This window comes from Diabrotica undecimpunctata, chromosome 2 (assembly GCF_040954645.1).
Source record: "Diabrotica undecimpunctata isolate CICGRU chromosome 2, icDiaUnde3, whole genome shotgun sequence".
NCBI classification, from domain to species: domain Eukaryota; kingdom Metazoa; phylum Arthropoda; class Insecta; order Coleoptera; family Chrysomelidae; genus Diabrotica; species Diabrotica undecimpunctata.
The window spans coordinates 141,124,039-141,146,342 of record NC_092804.1 but is presented as its reverse complement, the minus strand read 5'-3'; the positions used below and the strand labels follow the sequence as shown (position 1 = coordinate 141,146,342).

Below are 22,304 nucleotides of genomic sequence, written 5' to 3'. Positions count from 1 at the left end.
GATCTTTCCGGTAGTCTTGCCATATATTCATACAATGGCCTTTAACGAGGATTTAAAGATCGGTGTATGGGTAATTTCTTAATGTTGTTGTGTATTGTGAGTTTATTCGACTTTTGTTTGCTAGGTTGTCCACTTTCTCATTTCCAGCTATACCTACATGTGACAGTACCCAGATAAATTCTACTTCGTATATTTAACTCATTATTGCTCGAAACAGTGGATTTGTAGGGTATATTTGTTTTACACCTAATATGGCATTTAATGAATGATGATAACACATTTATCCTTACTACGCGTTTTGAAGAAAATTAAACCTCCCAAAATGGCTATGCGGATATCACCTGTGATGATGCAGCAATTTGTAGGTATGGATATAGTGTGAGTAGTATTTACATTAGTATGCAATAGCATGTTTGTCAAGAGTTTTAGAGGCATTACTGAACATTTGAAGAGAATTATAATAATGAGATATAACTTCTGATTACACGTATTAAGTTTTTTCTACAGAAAAATTGAATCCAGTTTGTAATGCCCAGTTTTGAAGTCGATTTAACATTAGTTGTAAAATGCTTGTTGCTGAATTTAGATTATTAGATTTGGTGTAAATAACAATATCATTCGCATAAAAATAGTAACTTTAATAGGAGCTCTAATTACGTTTATGGTACTATTAAAGCCACTAAAAATAGGGTTGGGCTTAAAAGGGACCCTTGAGGGATTATCTAACATTTTTGGAGAACTCGGGATTCCATTTATTCTAACTTGTATAAACGATTACTTAAGAAAATTTTTATTAATGCAAATATATTACCTTGAATTCCATAATTACGAAGTGTTCCTAATATGGAGTGTTTCCATGTTTTATCGAAAGCCTGGGTTATGTCAAAAAATATTGCTATTAACTTCTGATTGTTTGCAAAGGCTTCATTAATTGAGGTCTGTAGTGAGATATGATTATCCAATGAGGGTGTATCTTTGGGCTTAATGACGGGAATAGTAATTGCCTGAGGCCAGAGTTTTAAAAACCAGGTGTTGAATAAATCTAATAATATTATGTTTGCCGTGAAAGGTAGGTGTTTTATAAATATCAGTATAGTATACAATGGATATTTCTAGTTCTTGAAGAGTTATGGCAGCATTTAATGGACCTTCAGCTTCTTTTTCAATGATTTTGAAAGATTCTATATTTTGCTTTTGTAATAAAAATTCCGGAGTTATATTTTGGTCGTTAGAATTTGCTTGATCAACGTCAGCTAAAGTTTCACCAATAGCTTTTTACAAGTGATGATCTCATTATTGTATGTTAGTGCATTGATATGCCTAAAATGGTTTGTACCTTTAGCTTTACAAATTTTAGACCAAATAACCGGTGAGAGAGTTCATGAATTTATGGATGATACGTAATTTTTCCAAGTATCTTTTTTCCTTTTTTTCATAAAATATCTCGATTTAACTCTAAGTTTTTAAAAGTTAACTAAGTTTACATTTGTATTATGTTCTTTAAGTTAATTAAAGGCATGTTTACACGATGACAGTGTTTACCTATGCAATTTCACTATTCCACCAAGGTAAAATTTGCATTTTACAGGGTTTAGTCTTTCCTATATTTTTAATGCTGTTTCTATAATAATGTTATTTAAAGAGGTAATATCCAGGATTGATAGATTGGGAAATTAAGGGGGCGAATGTGATTAAATGTTATAGAAATTGGAAATTATATAAGGAATTTAAAGGTGTTCCATAACAATGTAGTTAAGAGTGATTGACTGAATAAGGATAATATATCGATGGTGGCCGTTATAAGAATTAAATCTAGTTGGATCCCCTGTATTAAGTAACAATAAATCAGAACAATCAATTAGGTTTTTCAATAAGTTACCGTATTTATGTATGTGTTTACCTACCGTAGTTTTGTGACTTCCCCAGGCAGGGTGATCTCAGTTCATATCTGCTAAAATTAAGAGGCTACATCAGCGCGTCATCAAGACGGAAAACGCGTTCCAAGATTACAGCTCTAATTTTGAATATTTTTTCGAGATATTTGGCACACATATACGTGATATAGTAAAGAATGGCGGTACGGAGCCCAATTTGAGAAATATGTTAGTTTGTGGAAATTACTCTATAAGTAAATAAAATATTACAAAAACGAGTCCGTACCGCCATTAAGAAAAACAAAAAAATACACTTTCTTCAAATAAACTTTTTTATCCCATGCCTAGATTTTGTGTCACATTGGAATTACTAAAATCACCTAAAATCAATGATCTATAACAAGAAATCGAACTTAACTGAGTGAGTTGGCAACATAGAGAATTAGTCAGCCCATCACATTTGAACACCTGCGTCTGTTTTCTGTGTAAGTGATAGCACGATTCTACTCTGTAATCTGTATCGATATCTGTTCAGCCAGATATTGGAATATTATTTTCGATATTATTTTCTAAGATATTGGAATTCGTTATTGTTGATTCATAGTGAAGTAGTGATTGTAAAATGAATTTATTATATTTGTGTAATTGATCTAGGTTGTTGGACTATTTGAAAATATAGATTATTATTAATTATGAGTTTTATAGTTATATTTTAAGTAAAAATATTTCAAATTCTAATGCGAGTATACAGGGTGTTTCAAAAAGGTATTTCATAAATTAAATCACGCATTCCGGGGACAAAAATAAATTGATTGAATCCAACTTACCTAAGTACAAAAGTGTACACAAAAAGTTATAACCCTTTGAAGTTACAAAATAAAAATGGTTTTTTTGCATTATCTCCTAAACTACTTGACATTCTCTAATAAAAAAGGACACGTTACTTTCTTGTTCTGAAAGCATTTTTCATAAAAAAGAAACAACAAAATCTAAGCGCACAGAAAAATTTTAAGGGGCGTGTGCAGCCCTAAATCCCTCAAAACTTTTGAGTACGTTCAAATCAAATGAATTTTGTGGCATCATTAGTTTAACACATTATTTTTAAAAATTTTTGCCTCTTATCACTTTTTTCAAGAAACAGTTTTTATTGAGTTACGGCCCTTTTCATTAACCTTTAAAAAATTACGTGCAACTAAATAAATGGCTTAAATGAATTAACAAATACAAAAAATGTTTACAACCTCTATAAATATGATATTACAATAAATGTTCAAAATGACCCCCATTTTCTTCAATACACATATGGTATCGATTTAATAAGGAAAACCGAATGCGCTAAAAAACCATATTTTTCTGACGAAATTGATTTGCAGCTTCAATTATTTTAACCCTTCATTGTTGTTCGTCCTCTATTGTTACAGAATACACTTTCCCCTTCATAAACCCCTAAAAGCAAAAGTCCATGGGATTAAGATCTGGACTTCTAGGTGACCAAGAAATAGGTGCGTCACGACCTCTTCCAATCCATCGACCAGGATACTGCCTGCAAACGTATTCCCGGACTTCATTACTGTAACGCAATAATCACTTCTTCCAAATACTTTTGTAAATCTTTTGCCAAGAACTGCAAATAATTATCACCATTTAAATTGTTGGGAAGAAATATTGGGCCTATTAGATTGTTATCCACAATTCCTGTCCAAACATTAACTTTGAAAGTCCTTTGATGATGAGTCGTTTTTTTGGTGTGAGGATTTTCGTCGGCCCAAATGTGCTCGTTATGATGGTTTGTTATTCCATTTCTACTGAAGGTAGCCTCGTCGGTAAACAAAATATTTCTAATAAAATTAACATTTCGAGTGTTTTCCATTAACAACTAATCGCAAAATCCAATCCTTTTAGGATAATCTTCAACCAATAACTCTTGAACCGTTGTTAAGTGATAGGGTTTAAGCAGCTGATCCTTCAAACGCCACCAAACCCTTATGTGAGGAACATTTAGTTGAGCAGGTATTACCCTTGTACTTGTTCCAGGGACTTCTTCAATGATTTCTAAAATGTTTTCATCAGTTGCACCCATTATTGGACGACCACTATTGCCAGCAACTTGCGGTTGGAATGTACCCGTTTCCCGTAAACGACGATCAATGGTCAGAAATAATCGTCTATCGGGTGCATTTCGATTTTAGGTATTTTACTGCATAACGCCTTGCGGCTGCACTATTTCCTTGACATTCGCTTACGATATTCCCGATAGTTTATTGAAATCATAATTTAATCTGATCCAACTTACCCAAAGTTAAATACATATCTGCCATTTCCTGAAATGTGTAGGCCATTGTAATATCAAAATTTTTAATATTATTCCTATTCACACAATAAATAATAGCTTCAAATTATTGACTATTATTGATGGAACTGTTTGTAATTATTGTATCCGTAGAAACTAATTGTAATTTTATGGCCAACTAGGAAAAAACTAGTTTTTCGAAAAAATGATAAGAGGCAAATAAGTTTTAAAAATAATGTGTTTATTTGAACACATGATGCCACAATTCATATGATTTGAACGTACTCAAAAGTTTGGGGAGATTTATGGCTGCACACGCCCCTTAAAATTTTTATGTGCGCTTAGATTATGTTGTTTCTTTTGTATGAAAAATGCTTTCAGAACAAGAAACATGTCCATTTTTATTACAAAATGTCAAGTAGTTTAGGAGAAAATGTAAAAAAACAATGTACACTTTTTTGTGTACACTTTTGTACTAAGGTGAGTTGGATTCAATCAATTTATTTTTGTCTCCGGAATGCGTGATTTAATTTATGACATACCTTTTTGAAACAGCCTGTATAGTTTTAGGAGGATTTTTTATTCTAGAAATATAAATATTTTTAAAACAGAAAAATTTCTCAAGCCAAAGATAATGTTACGCCTTCCAAGAAAAAGTCCAGTAAAAACCGTGCTAAAATGATTCAAAAAACGTTATAAGTAGTAGAGCTCGGATCAACTTACTACAAACAAAACTCATTAAAGCCAAACCCTACTAAAACCCAAATATGTGCATTCCATCTCAACAACCAACTGGCGTATGTAAAACTGAATGTTTCTTGGGAGGGACAACGCTTGAAACATACTGATAGGCCCAAATATCTTGGAGTAGTACTAGACCGGTCACTAACGTATAAATTCCACTGTCAGAGCACAAGAGAAAAGGTTTCTACGAGAAACAACCTTCTCCGGAAACTTGTAGGGAGCAAGTGGGGTGCAAACCCCCAGGTCTTGAAGACAACAGCTGAGGCCTTATGTTTCTCAACAGTGGAATATGCTTGTCCCATCTGGGGTAGATCTAGACACGCCCAAGAAGTCACCACGGCGTTAAATGAAACATGTACAATAATTACCGGTTGTATGAAGCCTACCCCCCTACCCCTACTGTACCGGGTAGCTGGATTCGCATCACCAGACGACCGTAGATGCGCCTCACAATATGTGGAGAAGTTCAGGCAAACTTTCGATGAAATGCACCAATTATACGGGTTTGACGAACCGCCAGGAATCAGCCGACTTAAATCAAGGAAAAGGTTTATGAGAAATGTCAGCGTCGAACCACCCGAACTGTTCCCCCTACATCCAGAACGACCTAATGGAATGAACCTGGACTGGAGAACCGGGCGGACACTCAATCGCATACGCACAGGTGTTGCCCCTGTAAAACAGAACCTCATTAACTGGGGCATTAAGACAGACAGCGACGCACTTTGTGAATGTGGGGAAATACAGAACGTGGAGCACCTGAGAGTATGCAGACTTTGCCCATCACAGTGCACCCTCGATGATTTATGGCAGGCAAATACAAAGGGTGTAGACGTAGCCCGATATTGGGCAGAAAAACTGTAGTCGGATCTAGACACGAAAAAGTAAAGTAACAGGAATAATAATCGTCCAATTTTTCAAAATATTGAAAATACCATGATGCAAGTATCAACATTAATTTTGTGGAATTTACCAGTTATATTTTTAGTGGTACTAACAACATTCAAACTGACACGCAACCTGACTGTGCAACTAGCAACTAGGTTGACCCCATATTGAGCAATGTCGACACTCTTGATAATAGTAAAGCTTGTTTAAAAAAAATTCAAAGTTATTATTGTTACTTTTACTATTATTTATATTAAAACAAAGTGTAACGAAACAATTTTGTCTTATATTATTTTAAATTTATTTTAGTATTATGCCTGAAACTTTAAGTGTCCGAAGGATAATAGACATAGTATTTATCCGCTGATCACTGACACATTGGAATTTGATGATAATCTTTTAAACAATAAAATGACTTTCTAACAGGACAAGGCATCCCCACATTATCATATACGCGTAAGACAATTTTTGAATCAACGTTTTCCAGGGCGCTGGATTGTCAGAAGGGATCCAATTTTTTTTTGTGGACACACCTAATATCAAAAATATACGCCACTCCGCCTGTAGATATTGCAGAGTTGAGACAAATAATTTGTGACAGAATGCCCATTATTCACACCGAAGGTATTTGCAAATGTACGAAGAGGCTTTGAAAATATACTGTATTATTGTATGAAGGTCACAGGAGGTCATTTCGAACATTAAATTGGTTAATTTTCAACCAATAAATTAGCCAAAATTATCTTCAAAGTTATTTCGTAAATTAAAAAAAAAGTATCGTGTAGAGGAAAAAATACCTTTCAGATGGTATGCCACTCGACCACACTTGCTATTTAAAAAAAAACTGGGGGTTGATGCGTGGCAGTAGGGGGTTACATTTGAGGGCATGAATTTTGCATGAGAATTCGTCCCGCCCCAATACAAATTGACGAGTTTTTTATTATTTTGAAAAAACTCTTGGTTTCTGAGTTTATGGGGGCGTCAAATTTTCGTTGGAACACACTGTATATTATTATTAAATTTATGAGAGGTACTTACTAATTCTTAAGCTAAGATGTTTTATACTAATTTTCGTAAAAAAGAGGTTTGTTAAAATTTATATGCTTATGTTTATTCCTTTTTGTATAATAAATAAATAATAAAATATTTTCATACAATCTTAATGCTTTTTTTGCGTTCCTTTATGCTTTTAAATCCGATCCGTACTACAATTATAATAATTATCACAATTCACAATATTGTGCCTTCCTTTTTGATAGTGTCACGTACTGCCGACGCACTGTTGCCAAAGGTTCGCAGAACTTTCGAAAGACGGTTCGGCTACTATTTCTCGAATTAATAGTGATGACGCGTTGATGTAGCCTCTTAATTTAGGATGTGGAAATTGGTCAATAAGATTATTTAATTCGTGTATAACTAGATCACTAGGGTGTAGTAAATATATGTTACATATGTTAATATTCTTATGATAATTAATATACTGCTACAGCTTCAAGATTAACACTCAGTGCGATTGCTTACATTCCAAATCAGTTCTCGTAAAGATAGCTACTTCGCCACTAGTTTGCTGGGCGATACTATTTTTTTTAAATTGAAAATTTTTAGAGTAGGTTTCTTAGAGACAAAGAATTGTAGGAGAAAGTTCGCCGATTAAAAGTTGTAACTGTTTATAACGGGTATTAAACCCATTTATGTTCCATTGAACTATAACGAAATTGGTCATGCCTTGATTATCCTTCAACTTGCAATAATGATTCGTCTGTTTCATCAGCTGAAGAAGGGTTGAAATTTATTTTTTTCTTTTGCCTGGTAATATTATTTTTTAATCCAGAATCTCAATTAGTTCATCTGGTTCGTTGGAGTTAACTTTTGAAATTAATTCAGTGTTATGGGAATGTAAAATGTTTTCCAGAAAATCACACATTTCATTGAAATTTAGTACAAATGGAGGTGATCCATTTTCGATTTTGTCTTTGATGGTTTCTAAACCGTGAGTGGATGGCATCTTCGCGGGAGGTTTAAGAAGTTTTGGGCTTTTTTTGTTTGGATTGTTTAGTCGATTTGGTATTAAAAATGGGTGAATTGGTTTTCGTTAATTCCAGGAGATATGTTTTTTAGCAGTTTGGAATTGACTACATTATTGAGGGTTATTGATGCTTCTGGTGTCGTAATATTTGCGATGTTGTTTTGGAAGAAGAAGACGAAATGTTTGGATTATCTTTGGATATGTTTTTGATGAGGTCGGTTTCCATATATTAATATATTTTATCGTGGGGTTTGAATCTAAGAGGGTAGTTGAATGGGTTTGGTTTGAAATGTGAGTGCATTCTGATTCTTTACCAGAACGACCAATTACCATGAGTGATGTTAAAAGAGTCAGGAATGGACATATTTTTCAAAGGTGTAAAAAGTTCACAACATAGTAACTCACTTTCAGGCAAACATACTTGGACTTTATTATGAGCTTAATGGTTTTTTTAACTTATCAATTAGGATTTAATTATTGTAGATATTACTAAAACTGCCATACATTTTTTTTTATCAGAAATTGAAAATTTTGTTCCTATTTAAATAGCTTGTTTCATCTAGCTTTCCTCGAGGGTATCCTCTTTATCTCAAACGTGTCATATTGGAAAAGTTTATAAACTTCAAAAATTCTCATTCCCAAAACGACTACTTTGTTTTGTTATAAAGCTTATGTTGCTCTTTTGAACCAAAATATTCATTATAATGCCAAGAATTCTGGAATTTCGTTAACTCATTTAGAATAGCCTGTGTTATTACCAATAATTTGTTCTTACACGGTAAGTGCTGTGATCATGGATCTGGAATAGCTGACTTTTTTCCATCTCATTTTTGTATTCTGCTTACTCTAATAAAGACCTGAATGTTGATAACATCTCTGATTCTGATCATTTAGCTGCTGTTAACATTCCTGTCTATAATAAAACTCTTGCAGAGGTATTCTCAGGCATTCAAAGTTTAAAGGATAACTTTACGGCTCCGATAAGATCCATTATGATTTTCTCATAAGGTGTGTTTATAATTTTAGTACATCCATTTGCATGTTTTACTTCAGATACCATGTCTCCAGCTTTTACCTATCGAGAGCTAATTTTGGCATTAAAACAAACCAGAAATACGGCTCCTGGTTTGGATGGTTTTATATATAAAATTTTACACAATCTCCCAGATTCAAACAAATAATTTTAGATAATTGATAATGTTCATTATCAGAATATCATTTGCTTCTTCTAGATGCTTATTATACTCTTTGTCCTCATTATTGGGTAGTCAGTGGGCAGCCCCATTGTTCTTAGATCTGACCATATATTGTCTCTCCATCGCATTCGTGGACGTCCTAAGGGTCTTCTTCCTGTGGGGACTTCCTCCCATATTAATTTGGCAAAGCGGTTATTAGGGAGTCTATGGACATGGCCAGCCCATCTAAGACGTTGGGATTTAATCTCTTGGACTATATCGCTCGCTCTATACATCTGCTTGACCTCAGCATTTGTTCTCATTCGGTATTGGTTGCTATTAATGTCGTGATAAGGCCCAAAGATTCTTCTGAGGATTTTTCTCTCAAAACATCTAAGTTTTCTTTCAGTTTCTTTGGTCAGGGTCCACGTCTCACACCCATACATGAGCACCGGTCTAATCACCGTTTTATATATTCTAATCTTTGATGTTTGTGTTAAGGTGGGTACACATATGCGAGCCGAACTGTTTGCGAACTGCTCGTGAGCTGTTCGCGAAGAGTTCGTCGAAAATATGTTTATGTTCAGGCTATCCAATACCCTAACTATCTAATAACAAACCAAGAATAAATTTACTTCGTTATTCTAAACATTTCGGTATTTTGTTTACATTATCTGTTATTAATTTCTCTCGCTACTTAGATAAGCCGCGCTCGTTCAGCAATTTTGTTTAACAGAATGATATCATCGCACAATTGGCAGAAACAATTTATAGACACAATTTATAGTTCTGCGAACATTCTTTGTGTTCGTCCCAAAAACCGACATGCTGTGGTTCCTGACGAGCAACGAACGAACAGCTCGCTAGCGGTTCGTCCCGTCGTACAAATTAACGAATATAGCGTTCACAAACGGTTCGCGAACAGTTCTGCTCGCATATGTGTACCCGCCTTTAGGCTTTTAGATTTAATAGTATTGTGGAGGCTGTACATACATATGTTTGCTGCCTGAATTCTTCCTTTAATCTCTTCCGCGATATCGTTATCTGCAGTGATTGTTGCTCCGAGATATTTAAAACTCTCCACTCTTTCAAAGTTATATGGTTCTATTATCACATTTTGCCCTATTCTATCTCGTCCCTTTTGTCTGTTGATGTACATGTATTTGGTTTTCTCTTCGTTTACCCTTAAACCAGTTTTCTTTGCCTCTACCTCCAATTTATTAAAAGTCTCCTTCACATTGGTGACAGTGTTTCCCACAATGTTAATGTCATCTGCGTATGCTAGTAGTAATTTTGGTCCATTTACTGCCAGTAATTCTGTTTTAAGGTGTGCTGCTCTTACTACTTTCTCCAGGATGATATTAAAGAGGAGAGGTGACAGCGCATCTCCTTGTTTCAGGTCATGGCTTATTTCGAAAGATTCTGAGAGTTTGTTACGTATCCGTACTCTGGATCTACAGCTATTCACACATAACTTAACAAGCTGGATAAGTTTTTTTGGAACTGAAAGTTCTGCCATTGCATTCCACATCTGATCCCTTTTAATGCTGTCGTACGCTTGCCGGAAATCTATGAAGAGATTATGGATAGTTCTATTGAATTCCCATCCTTTTTCAAACAGGTTTCTTCCCCCATGAAATTTTCTACAAACGGTGTCAGCCTACTTAATAGGATGTTTGATAAGATTTTATATGCCGTATTAAGTAGGGAGATGACTCTATAATTAGAGCACTTGGTTTTGTCTCCCATTCTATGGATGGGGATTATTACACTTTCGTGCCATTTTGTTGGTATTTTCTCTTCGTTCCATATAAGTGTTATTAGTTTGTGTATTTGTCTATGTAGAGTTTCTCCTCCGTACTTAAGGAATTCAGCAAGTATATTGTCAGAGCCTGGAGCTTTTCTTTATCTGGGACAGCAAACGGTTTTCTTTATCATTAATTGCCATTCAGTAGTTCATTCAAATCAGAGTCATATGCTGTGGTGGTATCCACAACGCATTTGAACATAAAAAAATTTAGCTAAATATTTTTATATTATCTCTCATGTTTTAAGTTTGTTGTTATTTGGAAATACGTAGATGTAATATACAGGAATTATAATAAAATAATTGATAATAAATTATATTCTTATATTTAGTAAAAAATCAACATAAAATTATATAATCTAGAAAGAGTCTTTTGTTAAACCAACCAATAAATTATTTTTATTTGTACAACTTGTGGGATACAGCTTTCCTAAATGCACCTTATATCCAAAACTTTCAATGTACAACCGCCGATCCGTATCTACAGCATTCATACAAAAATAACCCTGTTCTGTTTTGACATTTTCTTTGTCATGAGTTTGGTCGGCAGCGTGAGCAAGATTCAAGTAGTTTTGTAATCCTAAATCTAATTTTTTGAATTGGTTGCTTCTAGGATAAGTCAAATGATGGCAGTTTCTAACTCCACCATAACAACAAGGACAAACAACTAAATGTGCCTTCTTATTTATACAGTTCTGGATTACTAAATCAGTGGCTACTCCACAGGCGTGAAGAGCAACACCAATGTCGAAATTACCTTGAAAATAATCCAAATTTGATTGCACAATAAATACATTCGTTAAACCCAATTTTTCAATCCTTTCCTTGGCTCGTAATAAAGATCTTTCTTTATTTTCGACCAAGACAATTTCACAATTCGGTAGTAAAGTCGCTAAAAGTATTCCCAAGTGTCCGCTACCACTGCAAAAGTCTACTATGCTATACTTTTTTTGAGCAGCTATCTTCATAACTGCCTTAGCTAAGTTTTCTAACTGTTCACACTTTCTATCAGCTCTACTTTTTGGCAGTGCCCCTCCATTTGGATTTGCTTCCAATGGAACGTCCAACCAATTAAAATCAATTTCTTTTCCAAAAGGAGTTTCTTCATTAACTATATCACATTTAATTGGTTGCAAAAGATCAAAGGCAACATCAATATCGTTTTGTTTTGTAAATATTCTCTTTTCTGGTTTATGCCGTGAAGGATCTGCTGTATACAGACTATGCCTGATAAAATCTGGTTCAAAGATATTTTTGGCCTGAATGTTATTGTTAGTTATAATAAATTTATAATTGGATAAAGCTGATTCTTCCATTCTTTTAAACCAACTTAAAGTTAAAGGTATTCTTCTTTTAATTAGATCGAATGGACAATTTTTAAAAAACACTTCATAGCATTGATATAAAATAACATCAGCTAGAGTCATAAAAGGTCCCTCGCTAAATATGTGCTGTATATTTAGTTCTTCTGTTGGTATTCCTGATTTGATGCCTTTATCTTTGTTTTTAACTCTTGCAACTTTATAAATGTTATGTATCCTGACAGGAGTAGATAAGTGGTATTCAAATCTTACTATATCAGAAGGCAAATGAAATTCATCGCCAATGCAACAGTTGTTCACTAAAATATGTTTTATTGTCTGCACAATATCAACTTCACAAAACCGAGTCCATATTGATGTCTCTGAACATGAAAATAAGCAAGCTTCTCTAAATCCAAGCAAATTTCTTATGTCAGGGTTAGGGCTGCGTTTTATTAAACTTCTGGTTACGGAACATACACCAGCAGTTACTTGATTTCCTGATATAATTGCTGGCCACACCACAAACTCTGCAATGTCAGGTATGGTAGATTGGGTATTAAAATTTAGCCCTTCAGAAGACACTTTAATGAGAGGTTCTGCGGGTTTATCTAATAATGATTGAATAATAAGTTTAACTTCATCAGTTTTTGCTATTTTGTATACAAACAATACTATTAGAGACTTGATATCTATCCAGAAAGAATTAGATGAATCCAAGTAAGCACTTATGTACAGAGTAGCATGCGGCATCTGTAAATGAAATACAATAATATTATTACATTAGATTTACCATATTAAACAATAAATTGCAAAAAGAGACAATAACAATTATATATTTTTTTGAAATAAAACTCACACATCCTCTTATAAAATAACAATAAATAACTATTCATTCTTTCCTTAAAACTACAGATCAGCTAGGAACTTAGGAAACAGAAAACTGACTGAAAAATTAAAACTTCTGCTAAACACCAATCAATTACGGTAAACTGGTGCATAGTGAGACACGGTCCATAGTGGAAATTTCACTCTCCTGGCTATTTTATCGTCGCGGCAGAGCTATATTTCAGTGTGTGTGCTATCATAAAAGTGCCGCCTCCGAATCTCGTGTTAGTTTTTCAATTAGTACTGTGCGTTTCGATATTTTGAAAATTCAGGTGAGTGATCAGCTAAACATTTATTTTTTATTAAAAATAATGGGATTATTTGAGTGACATTGCCGCCCCATTGCAATCATAAATTACAACGGCCCGACGTGAGCTGCTTCTTTCCATTTAAAAGCTATTATAATCGAAGAGTTTATGACTGTATGCTAAATCATCCTACCATACCTATGAGCATGTATGATGTTTTTAGTGTTGTTGGTACCGTCTACCCTAAAGCATTCACTCCTGTCAACATTCTCAACGGATTTAAAAAACAGGCATAGCATCCCTGAATTTCCAAATTTTTTCAGGGGGTGATTTTATGTCAGCTTATGTCACTGATAGACCCGAAGAAAATAAACATGGTAACGAAAATAGGGCTAACAAAGGTGTTCATGATGTGGAAGAACCACGAAATGTCAGCCCAATTAATGGCCCATCCAAGATAATAACCCATCAGAAAATTAGGCCACATGATAAAGCAGCTCCTAACAAAAACCTTAGGAAAAGCAGAAAGAAACTACAGTTAGCAATAATAACAAATACCCCCATAAAAGATGCCACAGAGGAACAGTATAAAGAAAGATTGGCTAAAAAACACTTTCAGAAGAGAAAAAGCAGAAGGCTAAAAAATTTTAACGTAAAAAAATTTAAGTTTTTTAGGACGACAATAGTTCGAACATTGATGTTCGAACAAAGAGATTTGCAACGATTCTAGCGATTTAGAAAGCTTCACATCAGAAAATCAAGATTTGTCTATTCAAAATTAGGACTATGTTATAGTAAGATATATGACAAAAAAATTGTTAAACATTATGTCGGTCAGGTTATTAACGTAAGTGAAGATGAATATATCTCTTTCATGAAGAGAATTGTGGCCGCCAAATTTGTTTTCTCCGACAAACCCGATGCAGATACCGTAGAAGCAGAAAATATTTTACTAAAGCTGTCCCCTCCTGCCATTAGTAGAAGTACAGCTATCTCTGCTCGCCAGTTCATGTTCCCTGTGAATTTTTTCCAATTTAAAAGAGAGTAAAAGTGTTTTTTATTAAAAATCTCACTAGGGACCACTAACGATTCCCACAATGGACCATAAATAGTTCATAGTGTGACGAATGGTCCACAGTGGGACTTGTTTATATAATATAACATTTATTGTAAATAAATGATTACTTGAAATTATTATTAGTTTGCTTCCTTACATCACTACCATCCATACCAATGCATGGGTACCCTTACTATAATTTACAAATGCTTAATCAAGGTGCTATACACTTTTGAAAAAACATGTCCCAGTATGGACCAGTTTACCCTAAATGAAAAAAATTAAAAATATTTCTGGGGTATTGTCTTAAAGAAAAACATTACACCCACCATTAATCCACAATACACCAATATTGCTGTTATAGAAACTCTCTTCATTTTCTTCTTGGGGTGCAATATTCATTCAAAATGTTGGCAATCATCAAAGCACTGTAGGCTTCGTTCTTTCCACTGCGAAATAATTCGATTAACGTTTTCCCAAAGCACATGAGATTAAGATTCTGCTTAATCCATACTTTTCTTCGTTCCCCATACTATACACAAGGTATTCTAGCTTTCAGTAGCTTTAATTCGATCGAACAACAGGGTTTTAAAAACTCTTCTGTATACCAACATTTTATTTAAGTGCATTTTCTCCTCCATAGCTTTTGGCAACGTCCACGTCACAACACTGGACTAGACATTTCTTAAGTTATAAGCTTGCATATTTGTTCTTTATATTGAGGAAATCAGTTTTGACTTTTTGGATTCAACATTCGATTTTTTGTGGAGGATACTAGTTTCATTCAATGTACAGCCTATAGTCGAAAAAGCAATTGGGGAAGGTGAGATGCGAAAGCTGAGATTAGAGAAATAAGATGCTCATAGAATTTTGCCGAAAAAAAAAAAAGAATATGGTAATTGCCAATACTCGGTTTCAGCTTCTTAAGAGAAGACTATATATGTGGACGTCTCCTTCATATACAGAAAACCACGTTGTCAGAAATCAGATTATTTATTTTATACTCATAAACAGCAGATATAAAAACTCTATCCTCCTCTTCTATCTCTTCTTCTTCGTAAGGTTGTAGTGGCGTCATGTAATTTGTTTGACTATTTCTGTCCAATTATCTCTCTCTTGTACGTGTTGTTTTGCTTCGGAGAATGAGTAACCAGTCATGTCTTTTATTTGGTCCGACCATGGTACTGGAGATCTTCCTCTGGATCTTTTACCTGCTACGTTCAACTAGCATTCGTTACATCCCTTCTCTTCTTCTAGTTATATGTCCAAAATATCTCAGTATATTTTGGTTATTAGTTGTGATGAGTCTAGTTTTTATGATAAGTTCTGCTAGAATTGAGTTATTTGTGCGATGGGCGGTCCATGGTTAGCGCAACATTCTACGGTAGATCCACATTTCAAATGCCATTATACGTTTGAATCGGCTTTTCTTATTATCCAAGTTTTTGAAGCATAGGTGGCGATAGGAAATATCAATGCTCGAACAAGGCGTAATTTTGTGTTTTTTGTGATGTCAGCATTCTTTTATAATTTCCTGTATATTTATTTTCAAACATTATTCCGTACTCACCGTGCCTAGTCTATTCGTAAATTTTTCCAGTTCTTCTGGTGATGACGTCAACATAACAGTGTCATCAGCATGACATAGGTTTTTGATTTTTCTTCCTCCCATCATTGCTCCACCTTGCATTCCTCAAAAACTTGAACTCCAAATTTTCAATTGAAGTTTTTATTATTAACTCTTATATTAGCAGTATTATTTACATATAGTTTTTGTAATAAATAGATTAGACATTCTGGCGTACCCCCATTTCTCTAAGTCTATGCCACATTTTATCCCAATTTACGGTATCAAAGGCCTTGGAATAGTCAACAAAGCATAAATATGTTTCGATAATTTGACGAATATTAAGAATATGTTCTCTTGTTCCTCTACCTGGGACGAATCCGCATTGTTCTTGGAGAATTTGTGGTAAGAGACAATAAAAAACTTTATAACCTCAGTTAAAACTTATCCTGGAGCAGATTTTAACTCAGAACACAATTCATTAGTTGCTGTAGTGAAAATAAAACTAAAAAGAATGCTGAAAACAATGAAATAAAAAAAATTCAAAAATAATGTGAATGGTAATATGCAAAAAACACTAACTGACAACAAATAACTTATGGACGTAAATAAAAAATGGAATAATATAAAAAAAGTTATTACTGAAACCAGCTCAAGGACACAACACAGGTCAAGAGGCTAAAAAACAATGGATGACAGAAGAAATACTACTACAGATGGAAGAAAGAAGGAAATATAAAGGAAAAGTTAATTAAGGACAAAATAAACAGCTAAGAATAGGTATTTGATGAAACAATATAAAGAAATAGAAGAACTAGAAACAAAATAAGATATGAATAATATGTACAAAAAAATAAGAGAAGTGACTGGAATCAGTCAAAAAAATCAACAAGAACACATAAAACACAGGAAAGGGATACTGCAAAAAGATTTACCCAAGAAATTAAGATGGGAGAAGTAAGTAATTCAGAGAACTTTTCCAAGATGAAAGAGGTAAAATAAAGACAATCCTTTAGAGAGACAGAAGATGACGATATATGAAATCAAATATGCTATCAAAAACTCTAAAAAAGATATAAATGCAGCTAGATTAGACGAAATACCTGTGGAACTGTTAAAACTAGTGGAAGAGAATAACTTGGAAGTACTGGCAGATTTGTTCAACATGGTGCACAATACAGGAATAATGCCGCAAGAGTAGCTGAAGTCAGTGTTTATAAAAATCCCTAAAAAATGGTGCAGATTTATTTAAAAAATCTTTTATAAAAAGGTATATTTATTTAAAAAAAGAACCATTTCAGGCTACATCACAGAACATTTCAGAATGTAATCAGACTAACAGGTCCACCGTCAGAAGCCACTAAATGTGTGGGTATAAACACTTTAAATATTATTAAATTTGTTATATATTACATCGTTGCTGATAAATTTCTACTTCTTCGATGTTAGACTCATAATCGAAATTGCTGAACCTGAGACGTAGTCTCTATATTGATCTTAGGTAGCAACTGACCATATAAAGACTATGTCTCAGGGCCAGCAACCCAATTAGGAGCCTTACGTTGCTATGAGGTAACCCCGTTTAAAACTTTAATACCATATAAATTTATCAGCAATGATGTAACATGTAACAAATTTAATAACATTTAAAAGGTTTTTACTTACATATTTAGGAGCTTTACTCATGTATACCTGGTAACAGCATTGATGATGGACTTGTTAGTTAAAAATTTTCTGTGATGTAGCCCGAAAGGGTTCTTTATTAAATAAATATCTTTTTATAAAGGATTTTTAAATAAAATTTTTGTGATTTATGATATACAGCCAACTACAGGAAAGTCATTTTTCTTTGAGACTTTTTTCTTTGTTGGGGTTTGAAATCTTAACTCTCAATGTTGACATCACTCATCATCCTTTTTGCCTTTATCCCTACGCGGCTTCGGCTTATTTTTGTCATATTGGAGAACTCCTTTTCATTATTATGACCCGACAAGACCTTTGACCATTTAATGCCTGAATACCATTTCTATCAACATCAAGTCCTACACGATTTAGCCAACACACCACCAATCCAATTCAAGTGAAGTATATTCCACACCTGCTTACATTTTTCTGTATACGTAGATCAGGATCTCTACTGTAAGAACTATTCTATAAGCCAATGTATTGTTTCCTGTCTCCCGCCACTGGGTGGGATAAGGGCAACAATCTATTGGCTTATACCATACCAGATCAATGCTGAGATCGATCTGAAGTGATATAAGAAAGATTAGAAATAATTTTCATTGTCTATGTATTTAAACCAATGTTCTTACCTTTTTAAACACAATTAGCAAGTTGTCGTTGAACTCTTTGTAAAATCCTTTTGTTTAATACTCTTCTTCTTGATATCACACAAACAGTAGAAATTAATCCTATGGCAAACATAAATCCTTCAAACCTCCAAAACGATAGTTCATCATAATAAACAGCTTTATCACAACTTCTTGTTACAGTTTCACCATTAGCACACTTGAGAACTTCTTTGTAATGGCTATGAATGCAAACACCAATAGTTTTGCTACGAATTTCAAACGCTACAAAAGGCAATAAATTTAAAAAATTTTAAATTACTAAAAATCAATGAACATCAAAAATCTACTATGCACTGTACACTATAAATAAATCAATATATCTGTAGTAATGTTAAGGGGTATAGATAATTAAAGAATACTCTTTCCACAATATGTAATGAATTTGAATAGTTATTTTAATACAATAGAGACTCATGTAGTTGTGGATGCTGATGTCGTAACATATGCACCTTAGCAAAATGTCAACCATAATGTCACTAATTGTACAGAATTACAGTAAGATGGCGCTTCATAACAGAACACACTTCCCACCTTGTATTTAAGTACAATAATACATTAAAAACATAATGCCAACTACAAAATAAAATAATTTCTAAGGCAAAAAAAAGTAGTTTAGAATAATTATAAATAATCACAATACAGATTATTGACTAATACTGTTATACTAGAATATGATTTTAATTACAATGTGCAAGTCTTAAATAATTTAAGAGCATTATTAATGAAGCCAAATTAAACATACCTAGTGATAAGTGATGAGTCTGTTTAGCATACCCATCTGATGGTAGAAATAATGATGTTGCAATATTATTGTACCAATAAATAAGAATAAAAAAATGGAGTCATGTATAAACTATACAGGACTTTTACTAGACCACATATAAAATATTGGCTTCAGTATTGCTAAAAAGATTACTACCATACACTGAAGAAATACTTGGTGATTAACAGTGTGACTTCAGATCTGGAATATCCACAATTGGTAATATCATATATCAATATACTCATATTATTACCTTGGTCTTGGCAATGTTGATACTCCAAACTCCTCTCCCATTCTAAGAACTATATTCAAGATTTTTTTAAAACTCCTTAATTTTAAGAAATTGAACAGAAGATTGAGAAAAAGTTCCCCAATACATAAATGGCTCTTAACAAATGAAAACAAATGCATCTCTTTATGGATGTTATTAATTTTGTTTTCTTATGAGTGTAACTTTGATTGGATGTGCATAATGCAAACCCATTATGTCCAGCATGTAAAAAAAACAAAGTTAATGATACTCCCTAACAAGTATCTTCCTCATATTTCCAATGCCATTTGTAATATACCCATTGTAATTCATCTTGTTTTTTTATAAGTGTAAATTTGATTGGATGTGCATAATGCAAACTGATCATGCATAAAAACAAAGTTAATGATACTCCCTAACAAGTATCTTCCTCATATTTCCAATGCCATTTGTAATGTAATTTCCCAATCCAGGAAAACCAGAAGATTAGAGAACTACCAACCAGTTATTAAAAAAACCCTTAAGAAATATTATGGTATTTTGAAACAACTATATAAATGTACATAAAAAAGAGGCATATTTCTAAAACAGTTTGAAATTTGAAATGACACTAAGTCACATACTATGAATCAAGAGTCAGCAAAAGGAAACTGCATTCAGAAGTATAGAAAGCATTTGTCCACAAAATGGACATAGCAGAAATCTCTAAAATTCATTATCTTTATTCAACAACACAAGAACATAGAATTGTCTATTTAATTTCAAAGACACCAGCTCTCATTAGAGACTAATGTGAAGTACCTAGAAGTTTCCCTTGATAGAAAACTCACCTTCAATATGTGCAATGTATATTCACATTAACATGGTGTGTGAGGATGTATGACTTATTACTCTGAACTGAAATTTATTTACATCTTTAAAGTACATATATCCAATGCCATACATATGAGCTATCCGCACATTGGTGAAAGCACTATGTGGATCAGATGTACCCCATACACATACACAGTGCTAAAAGAAAAGCCAACTTTGGGAAATGTGTTATCTACTGACTTCTTTCCTTCATTCTAAGCAAATAGCCTAAAAATAGGACTTACCTAGAAGACATGTTTTAACTGCTCATTTCTTCCATTTGAAATTTTACATTTATATTTGTTTAAAACTAAGTATTTATTTTATATTCCTGTGTCTGACAGGACAAAAAAGAAAGCTGACAAGATAAAAGTCATTCTTTTTCTTCAGGTTTTTTCTCTTATCATAGGTTGAAATCATAATTGCTATTTTAACTTTATTTTTTAATTTTTCATTTAATGCTACATTTCCTAATGAGTTAAAGGAGTCCTAATGAGCTGCAACCAAGCCACTCTCTTGGTTACAGTTTAATATTTATTATCTCAATTAAGACATTCTGCATCTGCCTAGGTTTCTTCTTACTTCTATCTTCCCTAGTAAGTAAAATCAATCTAAATGGATTTTCTTCTCTTACTATATATTGAGGTTCTAATTTTAATAATTATTATGATCTCACATTCTGTGTAATACTTACCTCTATATTATTCTATCTCAATATGATATTTTGTGCATTCTCCTAAAGCATTACATCTCAAACAAGTTTAATTTTTTAGTTTCAGATTCTTTTAGGGCCTATATTTCAAAGAAAAAGAGAAATATCCATACATCTTCTAAAGTCAACTAATGTCATACTTCAATATATTATCATCCCTGGATTTACTTAAGCTACTGATTTTATTGAAACCTAGTAGATTTTAAAAATTACCTTTATGTTATTTTCTAAACATTCTAGTTAAAGTCCGGCTTTATGATTACTAGTTAAACTGTATCTTCTCAATTAGCAGGTGTTATAATATTTTTAATTGATATAAGAATGCCTTTTCTAAGATCCTAACTCTTTTGATTAAATAATCCAGAGTGCAGTTCAATGAAATATAACAATATAAAGACAGCAAAGTACATTTCCTACTTATATTTGTAGATATATAAATAATAAAAGTAACAAGTATAATATGTGTTGCATCTAATTTGAATACAAAAATAAAATTACCTGTACATGGTTCACATTCCTTGATTACTTCAAAATGACCATTCTCCCAACAGGTTGAATTTTGCTCAACAATGAAATTTGACTTTTTGTCTCTTTTGGTTGACTCTGTCCAGTGTGACTCAATAAATAGGACTAATATAGTTAAACTAAGGAAAGACACTATGGAATTTAATGTTTACTAATATTAATATTTACTTACATTCCTAATACCGTGATTCCCAATAACATACGTTTTTTTGGGCATGATTCTATCATTTTTTGTTTAACATGTGGCATATACTACTTCAAAATATTTTTATAAGTTTTTATTTTAAATTTAATGATTACAACTCATTCTAGCCTATATATATAATTGATTTGACATCTGTCATAAAGATATAACTCTTCTCTTTCTAAACACCAGTGATATGGAAGACAGGTAGCTCTCATCAATGTCTTGTACACTTAATGGTGCTACCGTTAAGCATTATTTCTAAAATTCAAGTTTTTATACTTTACTTTTGTATTCCTACAAGATTATTATTATTTTAAATGTAAGTACTTTAAACTTATGTAGTTATAATACAAATGAAGTTTTTGTAAATGAACCTAACAACAATGAACAGTAGAATGACAGTAGATATGCAACATATATTACAGCATTGAGAAAAACCAAATATAACTAAATTACGATCATGAATTTACAACTTTATCATAGGAATATGTTTCATACTTCCAATTAATATTATTCTTTACGTGTTATTTATATTCACAGCTATATAACGATATTCACGATTTGATGGTATCATGCTACAGTTCGCAAAATTTGGTTTCCTTCTCTAATATGTTCCCCATTGTTTATGAAGACCTAGCGAGATATTTCAATTCTGGAAATAAATTTCCTCATTAGAGTCACTGTTAGTGTTCAGCCAACTTCCATTGTTTTTTAATATTGTACCCGTACCAGTTCAATAACCGAACCGTTAATTCAAATGAGTTAATTTGGTAATACATTTATTTTTCCTACTGCG

The 22,304-nt window shown here is 33.0% G+C and overlaps 2 protein-coding genes across 2 annotated transcripts; both read right to left on the bottom strand.

The window, feature by feature from the left end:
- Positions 1 to 11,113: 11,113 nt before the first annotated feature.
- LOC140434952 (glutathione S-transferase C-terminal domain-containing protein homolog) lies at positions 11,114 to 12,858 on the bottom strand. Its single transcript, XM_072523594.1, has one exon. It carries the CDS (start codon positions 12,856 to 12,858, stop codon positions 11,164 to 11,166), a length of 1,695 nt encoding a protein of 564 aa, XP_072379695.1. The 3' UTR covers positions 11,114 to 11,163.
- A 5,326-nt stretch (positions 12,859 to 18,184) lies between these two features.
- On the bottom strand, positions 18,185 to 21,652 carry JTBR (jumping translocation breakpoint protein JTBR). The gene is made up of 3 exons (XM_072523595.1): positions 21,494 to 21,652; positions 21,295 to 21,440; positions 18,185 to 18,441 (listed from the first exon to the last, which is right to left on the bottom strand). The coding sequence occupies exons 1-3, from the start codon at positions 21,568 to 21,570 to the stop codon at positions 18,185 to 18,187; spliced, it is 480 nt and encodes a 159-aa protein (XP_072379696.1). The 5' UTR covers positions 21,571 to 21,652.
- Between the last annotated feature and the right edge of the window lie 652 nt (positions 21,653 to 22,304).

Excerpts from the sequence above, each read along its gene's own strand:
- LOC140434952 (XM_072523594.1), bottom strand. The coding sequence starts at position 12,858 with ATGCCGCATGCTACTCTGTACATAAGTGCTTACTTGGATTCATCTAAT.
- JTBR (XM_072523595.1), bottom strand. The coding sequence starts at position 21,570 with ATGCCACATGTTAAACAAAAAATGATAGAATCATGCCCAAAAAAACGT. Across the intron at positions 21,441-21,493 it reads GGAATCACGGTATTAGGAAT|TTTAACTATATTAGTCCTAT; the intron begins GTAAGTAAATAT and ends GTCTTTCCTTAG. Across the intron at positions 18,442-21,294 it reads GGAATGTGAACCATGTACAG|CGTTTGAAATTCGTAGCAAA; the intron begins GTAATTTTATTT and ends TGCCTTTTGTAG.